The sequence below is a fragment of the Physella acuta genome, unplaced genomic scaffold, assembly GCF_028476545.2.
Source record: "Physella acuta isolate Inbredline_101_S28 unplaced genomic scaffold, ASM2847654v3 ptg000072l, whole genome shotgun sequence".
NCBI lineage: Eukaryota > Metazoa > Mollusca > Gastropoda > Physidae > Physella > Physella acuta.
The window spans coordinates 551,233-564,389 of record NW_026731592.1 but is presented as its reverse complement, the minus strand read 5'-3'; the positions used below and the strand labels follow the sequence as shown (position 1 = coordinate 564,389).

The window sequence follows — 13,157 nt, the reverse complement described above, 5'->3', positions numbered from 1 at the left end:
AGGGGAGATCACTCCCGTTTTATTTTGTTCTTCGTTCTTAATTGTATTCATAAAAATGTTTTTCTCATTTTAATTTTATGTGTCGTATAGCCCCCTGACTACGACGTATTTTCTTTCTGGATTTGCTTCCATAGCCTTTGTCAACTCAAGGACATGCATGGCAGCAGTTGTTTGATTTTGGATTTTTTTTTTCTTGTCTTGATTGGTGGCTGTCCACAGCCAACGAGCCTCATTCGCCCTGGGATCCGAACTCGACATATGGGTTAGCAATCATACGCTCTCCTACTCGGCCACAACATTCCCTTTACAGTATGCCGACTTAATTAAGTGCACAAGAACTAATTAGCTTTCAAATTTCTGAAGGTGTCATCCTAATCCAAATATATAATAGCCCATGTGCGCACTTATCTCTCTCTCTCTCTCTGTCTGTCCGCAAAATATTTTCGCCGGATATCACGTCAGAATCGGCAGCGATATATGGATACCTTTATGCGGACTTTTGTTGAAAATAATATGTTAGATGTTTTAAATGTATAACCACAATTTTATTTAAAGAAGAAAAATAAAAAATAAAGGCGTATTCAAATGTAGAGAAACAGTTTTAATTATGCAACAGGAAAAGCGTCTATAGTTGTGAAAAAGAATGCATAAAACAGCAGAGACGTAGCTAGGGGAGGGCGGGGAGGGCGGCCGTCCCGGGCGCCGACCCTAGGGGGGCGCCAAAAGGGGTAGAATTTTTTTTTTTCAAAGTTCATTTTAAGCTGCAGTTTTGAATTATAAACAGTCAAAGTAAAGAAATTTAACGGCTGAGAGCCCTCGCATACTGATTTAACTGTTTTCTACCTTGATTGCGTAACTGTAAAACGTATATAGTTAAGAAATAGTGACCGGAAAAACCGCTTTCTAGCTTTCCTAGATGGGGGGTGGAGGGCGCTTTTTCGAAGACTAAAATCGGAAAAATTCACACCGGATTAAGGAATAAATAACCGATATCACTCAGAAAATAAACACATTGAACCAAAGCGTATTTTACGATTGTGTAACAAAAAAAAAAAAGAGTTAGTGACGTTTAAAATCCACTCTACCATTTTTGTGCAAGATGGTGGGGCACTTTTTCACGAACAATAATCGCAGGATTTGTACTGGATCGCTTACTAGATAACTCTTTTAACACTTAGAAAAGAAATCAATTGTATTAACACTTAATGTACTATTTCACTACCCAGTTTTGATAAGTAATAACGCGACTAGTTCTTTGTACGATTCTTACGATTCTCTCAACTTGATCGTGATAGATCAGATACTTTACTTGATTGCATTACATCTTGCCTGTATCACTATATTAAAGAGAAATAAATATCACAGATTCTTGTATCACTATCCGATCAGTGAAATAGCAGTCTGTAGGAGCTGGTGGTGGAGAACGACACTCTTTGCCTAAATTTTAAGAGAGAAGAAAATTAGTATATTGTATTGATTATTACTTTGTTCAACCTAACTGATAATTCAAAATTGTAATATAGGCCTACAATTATCGAATTTGTTCTAAAGATACGCCCAAAAGTAGACCAAATAAGCTTGCACCTTCTAAACCTTAAGCAGTGGTTCTTAACTTTTTGGAATCGCCGAACCCCTCTTAACAGTTGTATCGTCCACACAGACAAAATCCGATCGTGAATCATGAAAAGACTGTGCTAAACGAATTAGCACCGCTACAATTTTTTTTTCCTGACATTACTAATCATCAATTTTAAAGGATAATGCAACTTAAGGGGAATTTTATTGACGTCGAGTGAACTTTTAGGGAACGACAATCAACGTAATTGTTAATTTTTTTCTAGACTGTCGCACACACATACACACACACGTATATATATATATATATATATATATATATATATATATATATATATATATATATATATATATATATATATATATATATATATATATATATATAAATGTATATATATATATATATATATATATATATATATATATATATATATATATATATATATATATATATATATATATATATGGGGGGGGGTGGGGGCGGCAAAATGAAAGTTCGCCAAGGGCGCCGGGAGGGGTCGCTACGCCTCTGTAAAACAGTGACGTCACTAATGTTTATACGTTAACTAATGACGTCATCTACCGTGTTTAGAATAAAAAGAAATGAACTATTTCATTCAAATATTATTTACGTACGCTATAAAATTTATACAATACAATTTTGCTCGAGCTAAACTTAAAAAAAATTCTATTAGGATTCTAGATCTAGATATTCTAGATCTAGATATTCTAGATCATCTAGATCTAGAGATTCTAGATCTAGATCTAGATGATCTAGATCTACGGAAAAACAAGACTTACACAGATGTAGACCCTATCTAGATCTAGAATCTATTCAAATAATTAATTTCTATACTAAAGTATTTCAGGCCTTAATTACTTTATTGAAATCTTTGTTTATCTATGCAATTTGCTAATTTCTATAATATATAAAGCAAAGTTGTCGGGTGCCCGATAGGGCACTTCCCGGCGCCGCAGGCGCTTCAAATTTGACAGGATCTTGCCTTGGGGCGACAGAACACGGGGGCCGGTTGGCCGAAAAGTCTACGATGAGGTGGTCAAATCTGACCTCAACTGACCGGCGCCTTATATGAGCTATAAATCGAACAAAAATGTCCACGGAGGAACCTCTTCATAACTCCTGAGGTCGTAGACAGACCCTCGGGCGAATTAAGTAAGCATTTAATTTCTCAATGTTTTCGAAAGCCTAAGCAAAGCTGGGCAGCATGCCTAGTTTTAAAGATTATCCTTTGTACACAAAACCACTTGACAATTGTCTTGTTTACACGCTGTGCATGGATGAATGGGAATCCCCGAAATCCGCGCACTTTCTGAATCCGTTCATGACCTCCATGTTGACCCGAAGCCTCCGTCTGTTTATAATATGAGTGGGTCATTGTCAAAAAATCTCAGACAAATCAGTCATCCGGGCTACTCGGGCTACCAGCAAGGCTACCTTTGTTTAGTGCTACCACAGGTAGATGGTTGTGTTATGGTGTTCTAATGTAGCGACTGGTGTTTGCCTCACGTTAGGCCAACGTGCATAGTAATCTACTTCTATATTTATCGATAATTAATTTGGATCTATTGGTATTCGAATAGTCATACGTTTAGTTAGATGTCGAAATACTAGTCATAACTAAATAAATGGCCTAACTAAATACTGCTACTCTACTGCTATTTGCCACTGCCACTGCCACTGTCACTGTCACTGCCACTGCCACTGCTACTGCCACTGCCACTGCTACTGCTACTGCTACTGCTACTGCTACTGCTACTGCTACTGCTACTGCTACTGCTACTGCTACTGCTACTGCTACTGCTACTGCTACTGCTACTGCTACTGCTACTGCTACTGCTACTGCCACTGCTACTGCTACTGCTACTGCAATGCTACTTCTACTGCTACTGCTACTGCAATGCTACTGCTACTGCTACTGCTACTGCTACTGCTACTGCTACTGCTACTGCTACTGCTACTGCTACTGCTACTGCTACTGCTACTGCTACTGCTACTGCTACTGCTAATGCCACTGCCACTGCCACGGCCACTACCACTGCCACTGCACTTCCACTGCTACTGCTACTGCCACTGCCACTTCCACTGCCACTGCTACTGCCACTGCTACTGCCACTGCACTGCCACTGCCACTGCCAATGCCACTGCCACTGCCAATGCCACTGCCACTGCCACTGCTACTGCTACTGCTACTGCTACTGCTACTGCTACTTCTACTGCTACTGCTACTGCTACTGCTACTGCTACTGCTACTGCTACTGCTACTGCCACTGCCACTGCCACTGCCACTGCTACTGCCACAGCCACTGCACTGCCACTGCCACTGCCACTGCTACTGCCACTGCTACTGCCACTGCCACTGCTACTGCCACTGCTACTGCTACTGCTACTGCTACTGCTACTGCTACTGCTACTGCTACTGCTACTGCTACTGCTACTGCTACTGCTACTGCTACTGCTACTGCTACTGCAATGCTACTGCTACTGCTACTGCTACTGCTATTGCTACTGCTACTGCTACTGCAATGCTACTGCTACTGCTACTGCTACTGCTACTGCAATGCTACTGCAATGCTACTGCTACTGCTACTGCCACTGCCACTGCTACTGCTACTGCTACTGCAATGCTACTTCTACTCCTACTGCAATGCTACTGCTACTGCTACTGCTACTGCTACTGCTACTGCTACTGCTACTGCTACTGCTACTGCTACTGCTACTGCTACTGCTACTGCTACTGCTACTGCTACTGCAATGCTACTGCTACTGCTACTGCCACTGCCACTGCTACTGCTACTGCTACTGCTACTGCTACTGCTACTGCTACTGCAATGCTACTTCTACTCCTACTGCTACTGCTACTGCTACTGCTACTGCTACTGCTACTGCTACTGCTACTGCTACTGCTACTGCTACTGCTACTGCTACTGCTACTGCTACTGCTACTGCCACTGCTACTGCCACTGCAACTGCCACTGCTACTGCCACTGCCACTGCCACTGCCACTGCCACTGCCACTGCTACTGCTACTGCTACTGCTACTGCTACTGCTACTGCTACTGCTACTGCTACTGCTACTGCTACTGCTACTGCTACTGCTACTGCTACTGCTACTGCTACTGCTACTGCAGGCAGATTAACCCGCAAAAGAAAATGATTTTAATTCTCATTGCCATAATATATTTATGCTTATCTAAGCAGCACCATCGTTAAGATCCACTCCTGTCATTTCAACCCCCAGGCACTGCCTTAGTTCTGCTATGTATGGCATCAGCAGACTTCTGCTGACCTCGACATCTTTCCCCAAGACAAAAGTTTCAGCAGACGACACCTGCCGTCTTCCCGCGGTCGATGCGGTGGTCGACCTCGACCCCCAGGGTCAAGAGAGCCCCAGCTCCTCCCCTTCCAGTACCAGCCCCGTCCCCGGGTACTCAGAAGCCCACAGAGCACAAAAAAACAAACTCTTGAACTGCCAGCATTTCTTCCTGAAACCCTCCATCGCTCCTCTCGCTGTCCCTCTCCTCCCTGACGAGAAGAAAAGTGACGTCACAGAGGTAATTTCCGAGTCGGAGAAATGGTTGGAAGAGAGGTACCCGTATCTACCGACATCGCGCCGGACAAGAATGATCGGGCGGAAACAGCATCAGACGACCCGAATTTGCATGGCGAATCGCTGCTTCAAGATCATGGACCTGGTGTTCGGTTTGTGTCAGGTAGACGGTGTGGTGTCAGGGGTGTCATGTACATGGTGTCAGGTGTGTCTGGTGGTTGATGTCAGGTGTGTCTGGTGGATGGTGTCTGTTGTGTCAGGTATACGGTGTCAGGTGTGTCTAGTGCATGGTGTCAGGTGTGTCTAGTGCATGGTGTCAGGTGTGTCTAGTGCATGGTGTCATGTGTGTCTAGTGCATGGTGTCATGTGTTTCTAGTGCATGGTGTCAGGTGTGTCTAGTGCATGGTGTCAGGTGTGTCTAGTGCATGGTGTCAGGTGTGTCTAGTGCATGGTGACAGGTGTGTATAGTGCATGGTGACAGGTGTGTATAGTGCATGGTGTCAGGTGTGTCTAGTGCATGGTGTCAGGTGTGTCTAGTGCATGGTGTCAGGTGTGTCTAGTGCATGGTGTCATGTGTGTCTAGTGCATGGTGTCATGTGTGTCTAGTGCATGGTGTCAGGTGTGTCTAGTGCATGGTGTCATGTGTGTCTAGTGCATGGTGTCAGGTGTGTCTAGTGCATGGTGTCAGGTGTGTCTAGTGCATGGTGTCATGTGTGTCTAGTGCATGGTGTCATGTGTGTCTAGTGCATGGTGTCAGGTGTGTCTAGTGCATGGTGTCAGGTGTGTCCGGCATATGATGTCAGGTGTGTAGTACATTGTGTCTGGTGCATGGTGTGTTGTGTAGTGTGTCAGACTTCAGGTGTGTTTTCATTAAAGCCTGTATATAATTCATCTGTGTGTATCGTATGTCTCTCCCCTCACCAACACGTTACACCCTGACCTCTGACCCCGCAGTTCGTGTTCGCCTTTACCTACATGCATGACTGCCCAGCCCTGCCACTCATCCCCCTGAGTCTGCTGGTCTTCAGCCTGCTCTCGTCTTCCTACACAGCCTGGGATTTAATCCAAACCTGGATTATCACCCACATGGATTACTCAAGCTGTCTGGACGATCTTATGTACGGCATAGGGGCGCTGCTGTTTGTAGCGCTGCAATTCGCGTTTATAGCAGGTAAACACTGGGTTTATAGCAGGTAAACACTGGGTTTATAGCAGGTAAATACAGGGTTTATAGCAGGTAAACACTGGGTTCATAGCAGGTAAACACTGGGTTTATAGCAGGTAAATACAGGGTTTATAGCAGGTAAACACTGGGTTTATAGCAGGTAAACACTGGGTTTATATCAGGTAAATACAGGGTTTATAGCAAGTAAACATTGGGTTTATAGCAGGTAAATTCAGGGTTTATAGCAGGTAAATTCAGGGTGTATAGCAGGTAAACAAAAGGTTTATAGCAGGTAAATACAGGGTTTATAGTATGTAAACACAGGGTTTATAGATGGTAAATACAAGGTTTCTGGCAGGTATATACTGGGTTTATAGTAATTAAACACCGGATCCAGTGGGTAAATGCCTTACTAAAATGTTAGTGTTTAATCATAGTGTATCTGGAATTTTTAAAATTTGAAAGAAATTTCCGTATAGAAAATGATCTTCAAGTCTTGATTTCTTACAATTTTTCCAGATTTTTTACCAACATTTCACATCCACAGTGTCCTTTTTCACGTACTCACTCCACGATTTCTCAATGGATGTGACGTCACCGAACTACTGCAACCCCCTGCTGTTTGGGTTCGCCTACGGTTTCGTCACCATCTCCTTGGTGTTACTCATCCTTCTCTCCGTCTGCGGTATCATCATCATCTGCTACCTCCGGTGCTGTGCCAGCCACCCGGTCATCGTGCGCATGTACCGCAGGTGGCGCAGGCAACTACCCAGGCAGCCGGTGTAATGCCGTACAAAAACTGCACCTTCCAGGAAACATCGCGCATAAAACGTCCGGAACTAATCAGGAGAATCCTGTTTATGTTATTTATTTCACGTTCTGAGTTTTAAATAACATTGGCACTTTGTGACAAAACTAAATTGTTAGCAAAACACTACGTTTTTACTTGAGACATGTATTCTATACATTTTTATTTTTTTGCTTGTTTTTAATTAGATTGTTTTTAATTAGTTTGATTTTAATTAGTTTGTTTTTAATTCGTTTGATTTTAATTAGTTCTTTTTTTTTAAATAACTTGGTACAATTTTATAAAAATAGGTATTTTTTTATCATTTTAAATGTTGTATTTTAAAACTTTGCGAAAATTTTATCGAAAAAATAATCACATTTTATTGTTTTTATTTTTTGTTTGTTTTAATTTTCAAATTTAAATTTTAAATTTTTACTATTTTAAATTTTAATTTTAATTTATTTTTATTTTTTAATTTTAAAAATATTTAATTTTTAATTTTAATTTAAATTTTTAATTTTAATGTTTTAAAATTTTTATTTTTATTTTTTTTTCAATTTTTTTTTTCAATTTTTAACTTTAAATTTTTTATTTTAATTCCTTTTTATTTTTAAAATGTTAAAATTTTAATGTTTTTTTTATTTTTAATTTTGTTTCAAATTTATGTTTAAATTAACTGCATACCGGCTCATGGTTGCTAAACCGAAAAGTCTCGAGTTCGAACCCTCGGGCAGATGAGGTTCGTTAGCTGAGAACAGCCGCTCTTCTAGGAGAGACAACTCCGAAATCAAACTACTGCTGACTTGCAGTTTGTTCTTGGTTGGACAAAGGCCTAAATGACGCATAACCAGTTGACACGTATCCTTAATTGTGATGGAGGCGTGGTCGAGTCGGCAAAATCTGATGGTTGATAAATTCAAACCCTCTGGCAGATAAGGCTCGATACCTTCCATCACTAAAAATTAAGAACGAAGAAGAAGAAGATTTGTGATAGTATTTGTATTGTAAATACGAAATACATATTAAAATACAGTTTGTTTATATTTTTATAATTTTCAGAAAATATAAATAGAGAAGATAAACAAATAAAATAAAATTTGCATAAATCATCAAAGGTTTTTAAGAGAAAACAGTTCGATCCTGTTTTTAATCAAAAATAATATCCCACAAATAAGTTTTTTTCAGCCATTACTTTTATTTTTTTAACTAGCCCCAAACCTTCTCACAACGAATAACTGAAATTAACTAAACAAGCCTAACGTAATGTGATACTTTGCCAGGGAAAGATAAGGCTACAAGAACATGGTCGGGCCATATGTTATCCTTTCCAAGAAAACTCAACTGTGGTCACATTGGTCGTTTCACTATCAATGAAAGCGACCTTTTTTTTCTATACAAATTGATGAGTATGTAAATCTAATCGCTTATAGCGTGTGCTAACCGCCCTTGGCCTCTGTGATCAGGACATCTCATGTTACATTTCGTGCCTTTGTGTGTAAGGATGTATCGTGTTTCATCCTGTACCTTTGTGAGATGGCTCGGACTGCCAATGGTAGATGTGCCGTGGGTGGCGGGTGGGGAAGGGGCTGTTAAGTATGTAAGTTGTTTCATCCTGTGCTTACATCAGTTGTTTAGTCCATTTAAAAAAGTATAAATTGAGGCAAGAATCTAGTCTAAAAAACACTCCTGCTTAGACCTGCAAACCAAACAACACTTCCACCTGGTGAATGGAAAAAAAGTCACAGGAAAAAAAAAACACAGAGAAAAGTCACAGTTTATGCTAGGAAAAAAAGTCACAGAAACAAATTTACATTGGAAAATCACAGAAAAAAGTCACAAAAATCTTTTCGGAAATATTTTTATGTATTTGTTGAAAATTTTATCTCTATCACCACAACGAATAACTTCTCACAGACATTCCCGATTTTATTATTCCTAAAACCACAATACACTAGGCAAATAATCATTTCTGCAGGTCCTCACGATAAAAGAAGTGGGTAGTGGAAAAAATACAGGTTTCAGGACAATCAACACAGGGATTTATACATACACGCAACACAGAAACGCACTTTCTTACTTTTACATTAAAAGACAAGTACAGCCAGACATTGTGACAACATCTCCCCTAAACATATAATGCTTTGACAGTTTTAAATTTAAACATGACTTTAACTAGACTTTATACTAATGTAAATATGCAAATAAGACATAACCAGGACTGTATGCCGATGGGGTTGATTTTTAATAAATTTTTATATACATTGAAATGATCTTTTGTGATTTATTGTGATATCTGACCAAAAGGTGTGAAATATTTCCCAACGTATACAGTTGATGTTTGTTATTTGTATGAATGTTAATTGTGTTTACAGTTGGTGTTTGTTATTGTTTTGTTAATTGTGCCTGAACGTTACGTAACTCGGTATTCTATATAAGATGTATTACTAGAATAAAAAACAACCATTTAAAATTATAGATCAAAGATGGAAACACCCCTTTACGGCTCTCATCGCTGTACCAAACGGGAGTGGTAAAACAGTTTTTGTCAAAACGTTTTTATCCCAGGTCTCAGAGATGTTGGATCCTGCACCTGAGGAAATTTATTACTGTTATGGTGAATGGCAGCCCATGTACAATTCTATGAAAGACGTTCAGTTTGTGGAAGGCCTACCTGACATAGAAAAAGGATCAATGGGGGGATGGAACACGTCGTCGTCTAGTCGTCATCGATGATTTGATGGCGGAAACAGATGATCGTATTACAAAATTGTTTACGAAAGGTAGTCACCATCGTAATATTAATGTCGTGTATATTGTCCAAAACCTATTCGGAAAAAATAAAGAACAAAGAACCATCAGTCTTAATTCTTCACGCTACATCGTGTTGTTCAAGAATCCTAGGGACGGCTCACAGATTACAAATTTAGCAAAACAAATGTACCCAGGTCGCGTTTGGTATGTACAGGAAAGCTTTAAGGACGCAACGGCGGCCCCACATGGTTATTTGTTGATCGACCTTCGACAGGAAACACCGGATAATCTGAGATTACGTAGTTGTATCTTTTCTCACGAGCAACAAGTTGTTTACGTTCCAAAATAAAAAGCAACCATGTCTGAGTCAGTAAAACGACAAGGTGAAATGTTAAGGTTTTTGGTTCGGCCAAAACCACCCGCCGTGAAAGCAGTTGTCAAAAATGCTTTGCCGCAACTCGTAAAAACGTTATGTGGGTGCTTTCACGATGTCTTAAAAGGCAACGTTCCTCTCACAACTCTTCAGAAGAGACGTTTGCGTCGTCACAAAATGAACTTGAGACAACTTACCAAAAAGAAATTATCTGTCAAAAGACGAAAGCAAACTTTACAGACCGGAGGTTTCATAGGTGCTTTACTCGGACCAGTCATTGGCGTTCTTACAGGTATCTTGCGATTTTAAGGATGGTCAGGAAAATGATTTTAATGGATCCTCGTATATTAGAGTCTATACAACAAAAACCCTATGTACCACCCGACACACTCAACGATAGTCTACGCCTCTTGGATATGCAAATGGAACAGTGAAATAGTGAAGATTTATCACCACACGAAAAAGTGAAACAATATCAAAAGACACTACAGCTCTACACGACGCGACTTAGCGATTATAGAAACAAGTCCCTAGGTTTAGTCGATGTGAAACCACCCACCGTGAATATCCCAACTACCTATGTTGAAAAAACCACAAGAACACATAACTGAACTTAAAAAAGAAACGATCGACATAACCACCTCACCTCACTCTAAAGTTCAACCCTCGAAGAAAACGAAGACACACATAGAAAAAACACCACCCTCGAAACGTACCAGAAGTAAGAAAACTAAAACAAACACTACCAAATGGGACGAGTGGGAAAAAACCAAAAACTAACAAGACATTACTATGATCCTAGTAGACCAGGTGCTTACGGCGGCGTGTTTAAGCACCCTCAAATTGGAACTGGGTGATTCCGATAAAGAAAAAAAAAACGGGTAAAGCCTTAGTGGAGGCTGTGCGTAAAATATTTTCGACTAGAAAACCTAAACATTTTCAAACAGACAAAGGTGGTGAATTTGTCAACAAGACATTTTTAAAACGGAGAGCGTCTCTTTCTTTACCATCGAGAATAAAGAAATTAAGGCGGCTATCGTTGAAAGATTCAATCGCACATTAAAAGAAAAAATTTGGCGGTACTTTACAAAAACAAATTGTCTTCCGTACGTCGAAGTGGTAGACGATTTGATCAGCAATTATAGCCATTCATACAATCGGAGTATTCGCTTGGCCCCCGTGAATGTTAATTTGGGTAATTAAGAAAGCGTGTGGAATACTTTGTCTTTATACCACGGGTTCCCAAACTAGGGGTCGCGAAGGGTTTTCTGGGGGGTCGCCAATTGGTATACTAAACCTTAGTAATGAGAAACAAAACAAAACATAAATATTTAGAACAATATCTGAAATTCGGCTTTACTAAAATTACTGGAAATGGAATAGAGAACAACCACTGCGCACTGTAGAAAGTTGTTCTCAGTCACGAGCTTATGAAATCTTCAAAACTAAAACGTCATTTGAGACGAATGTTTCGGAACACACCAAAAAAGATATGGAGTTCACTCGTCGGCATGAAGCTAGTTGTAAACGTCAGAGACTTGATCGAACAGGAAGTTTTAACTAAGGAAACACAACATTAGTGCAATCCTCATATGAAGTCGCGATATAAAGGGCTAAACAAAAACAAAAAACAACACAGGAGAAAAATATGAGAAAATCTCATCAAACGCTGCCTAAATATCTCAGCCTAATAATACTATTTAGCGGCTTATAGTAGACATGTCCGTAGATGTTAAATTGCACATTTTATTGAAATCAAGCTTTTGATAAATCAACAGACGTGAGTTCGTTTCCACAGTTGCTGGTCTTTGTCTATATGCATTCAGATAAAAGCAAAGAAGTGTTGCTATTTTGTGAAGATAGCATGGAGAAAATAAATACGGTCAAATCCCTAAGTCGGCCAATGCGCGGCTTGGCCGGCCAATGCGCGCATTGACCAATATCGCCACCCATTGACCCGTCAAAGTCTGAAACTTTGCTTGATATCGGCCCTTTGTCCTGAAATAGCTCTTGATTTTGGCCTTTGGCCGGCCAGTCCGCCAGTCTTAATTAGAAGATCATCTGGCTAGGGAAGACCGGCCAAAGTCCGAATTAGAAGATCATGAGCAGATTTTGGCTTTTTGTTTATGCCGTAAGGATCATGAAATTAAGTTTTTTATTGATTATTAATTAAAGTAAATGACAGAAACATTCAATCTTTTAAACTGTACTATAGTCTCAATCAATCAATATAATCATTTGTTACAACAAGTTGAACTTTTATGGCATTTAGAATTACATAGTAGCTTGTTATTTTTACACTTGCAGCGATTTGTTGTGCACTTGGTTGTGCAATTGCAGCGAGTGTAGCCTTGGCCCCCAGTCAATGATTGTGAAGATGCAATGGTTGTCTCGTCAGAAGAAGCCATGGGAAGACATAGAACAATATTACGAATAATTGAAATGGAATCCTGCTGCATGGGATATTCGGATACAGAAATATAATATATTAAATAAATACTTAGTATGTACCTAGACACACATTCAATAATAAGAGATTATCAGATTACCATTTCAATAAATTTTAGTCTTTATTGCAATGTTTGTTAAAATTTCCTAAACCATGATGTATCTATTAGTATTTGCAAGAGCATTACATGTTATATAAACCGGGAGTGATCTTATATAACACTACGGGGGATGGCAACTCGGGATATAGGCATTACTGTTAATACATTTTAATTACTTAAACTTTTTAAAATATAATAGAATCGCGTAGAAAAAGAATTGCGTACTAGGTGAACGCCAAATAAAATGTGTAAATTACTACTTCCGGTCAACGGAAATGACTCAAAATTTAACAGAAGGCAGAGAATTAGAGATTTTACTCATACGTGAAATTTGATATAATACTGATATATGAAATTTCATCTGCGTAACTGTAACGGTACTCAA

General features: G+C 39.5%; 1 protein-coding gene across 1 annotated transcript; it reads left to right on the top strand.

The window, feature by feature from the left end:
* Positions 1 to 6,106: 6,106 nt before the first annotated feature.
* Positions 6,107 to 7,235, top strand: LOC131952395 (uncharacterized). The gene is made up of 2 exons (XM_059315027.1): positions 6,107 to 6,315; positions 6,857 to 7,235. The coding sequence occupies exons 1-2, from the start codon at positions 6,120 to 6,122 to the stop codon at positions 7,093 to 7,095; spliced, it is 435 nt and encodes a 144-aa protein (XP_059171010.1). The 5' UTR covers positions 6,107 to 6,119; the 3' UTR covers positions 7,096 to 7,235.
* The last annotated feature ends 5,922 nt before the right edge of the window (positions 7,236 to 13,157 follow it).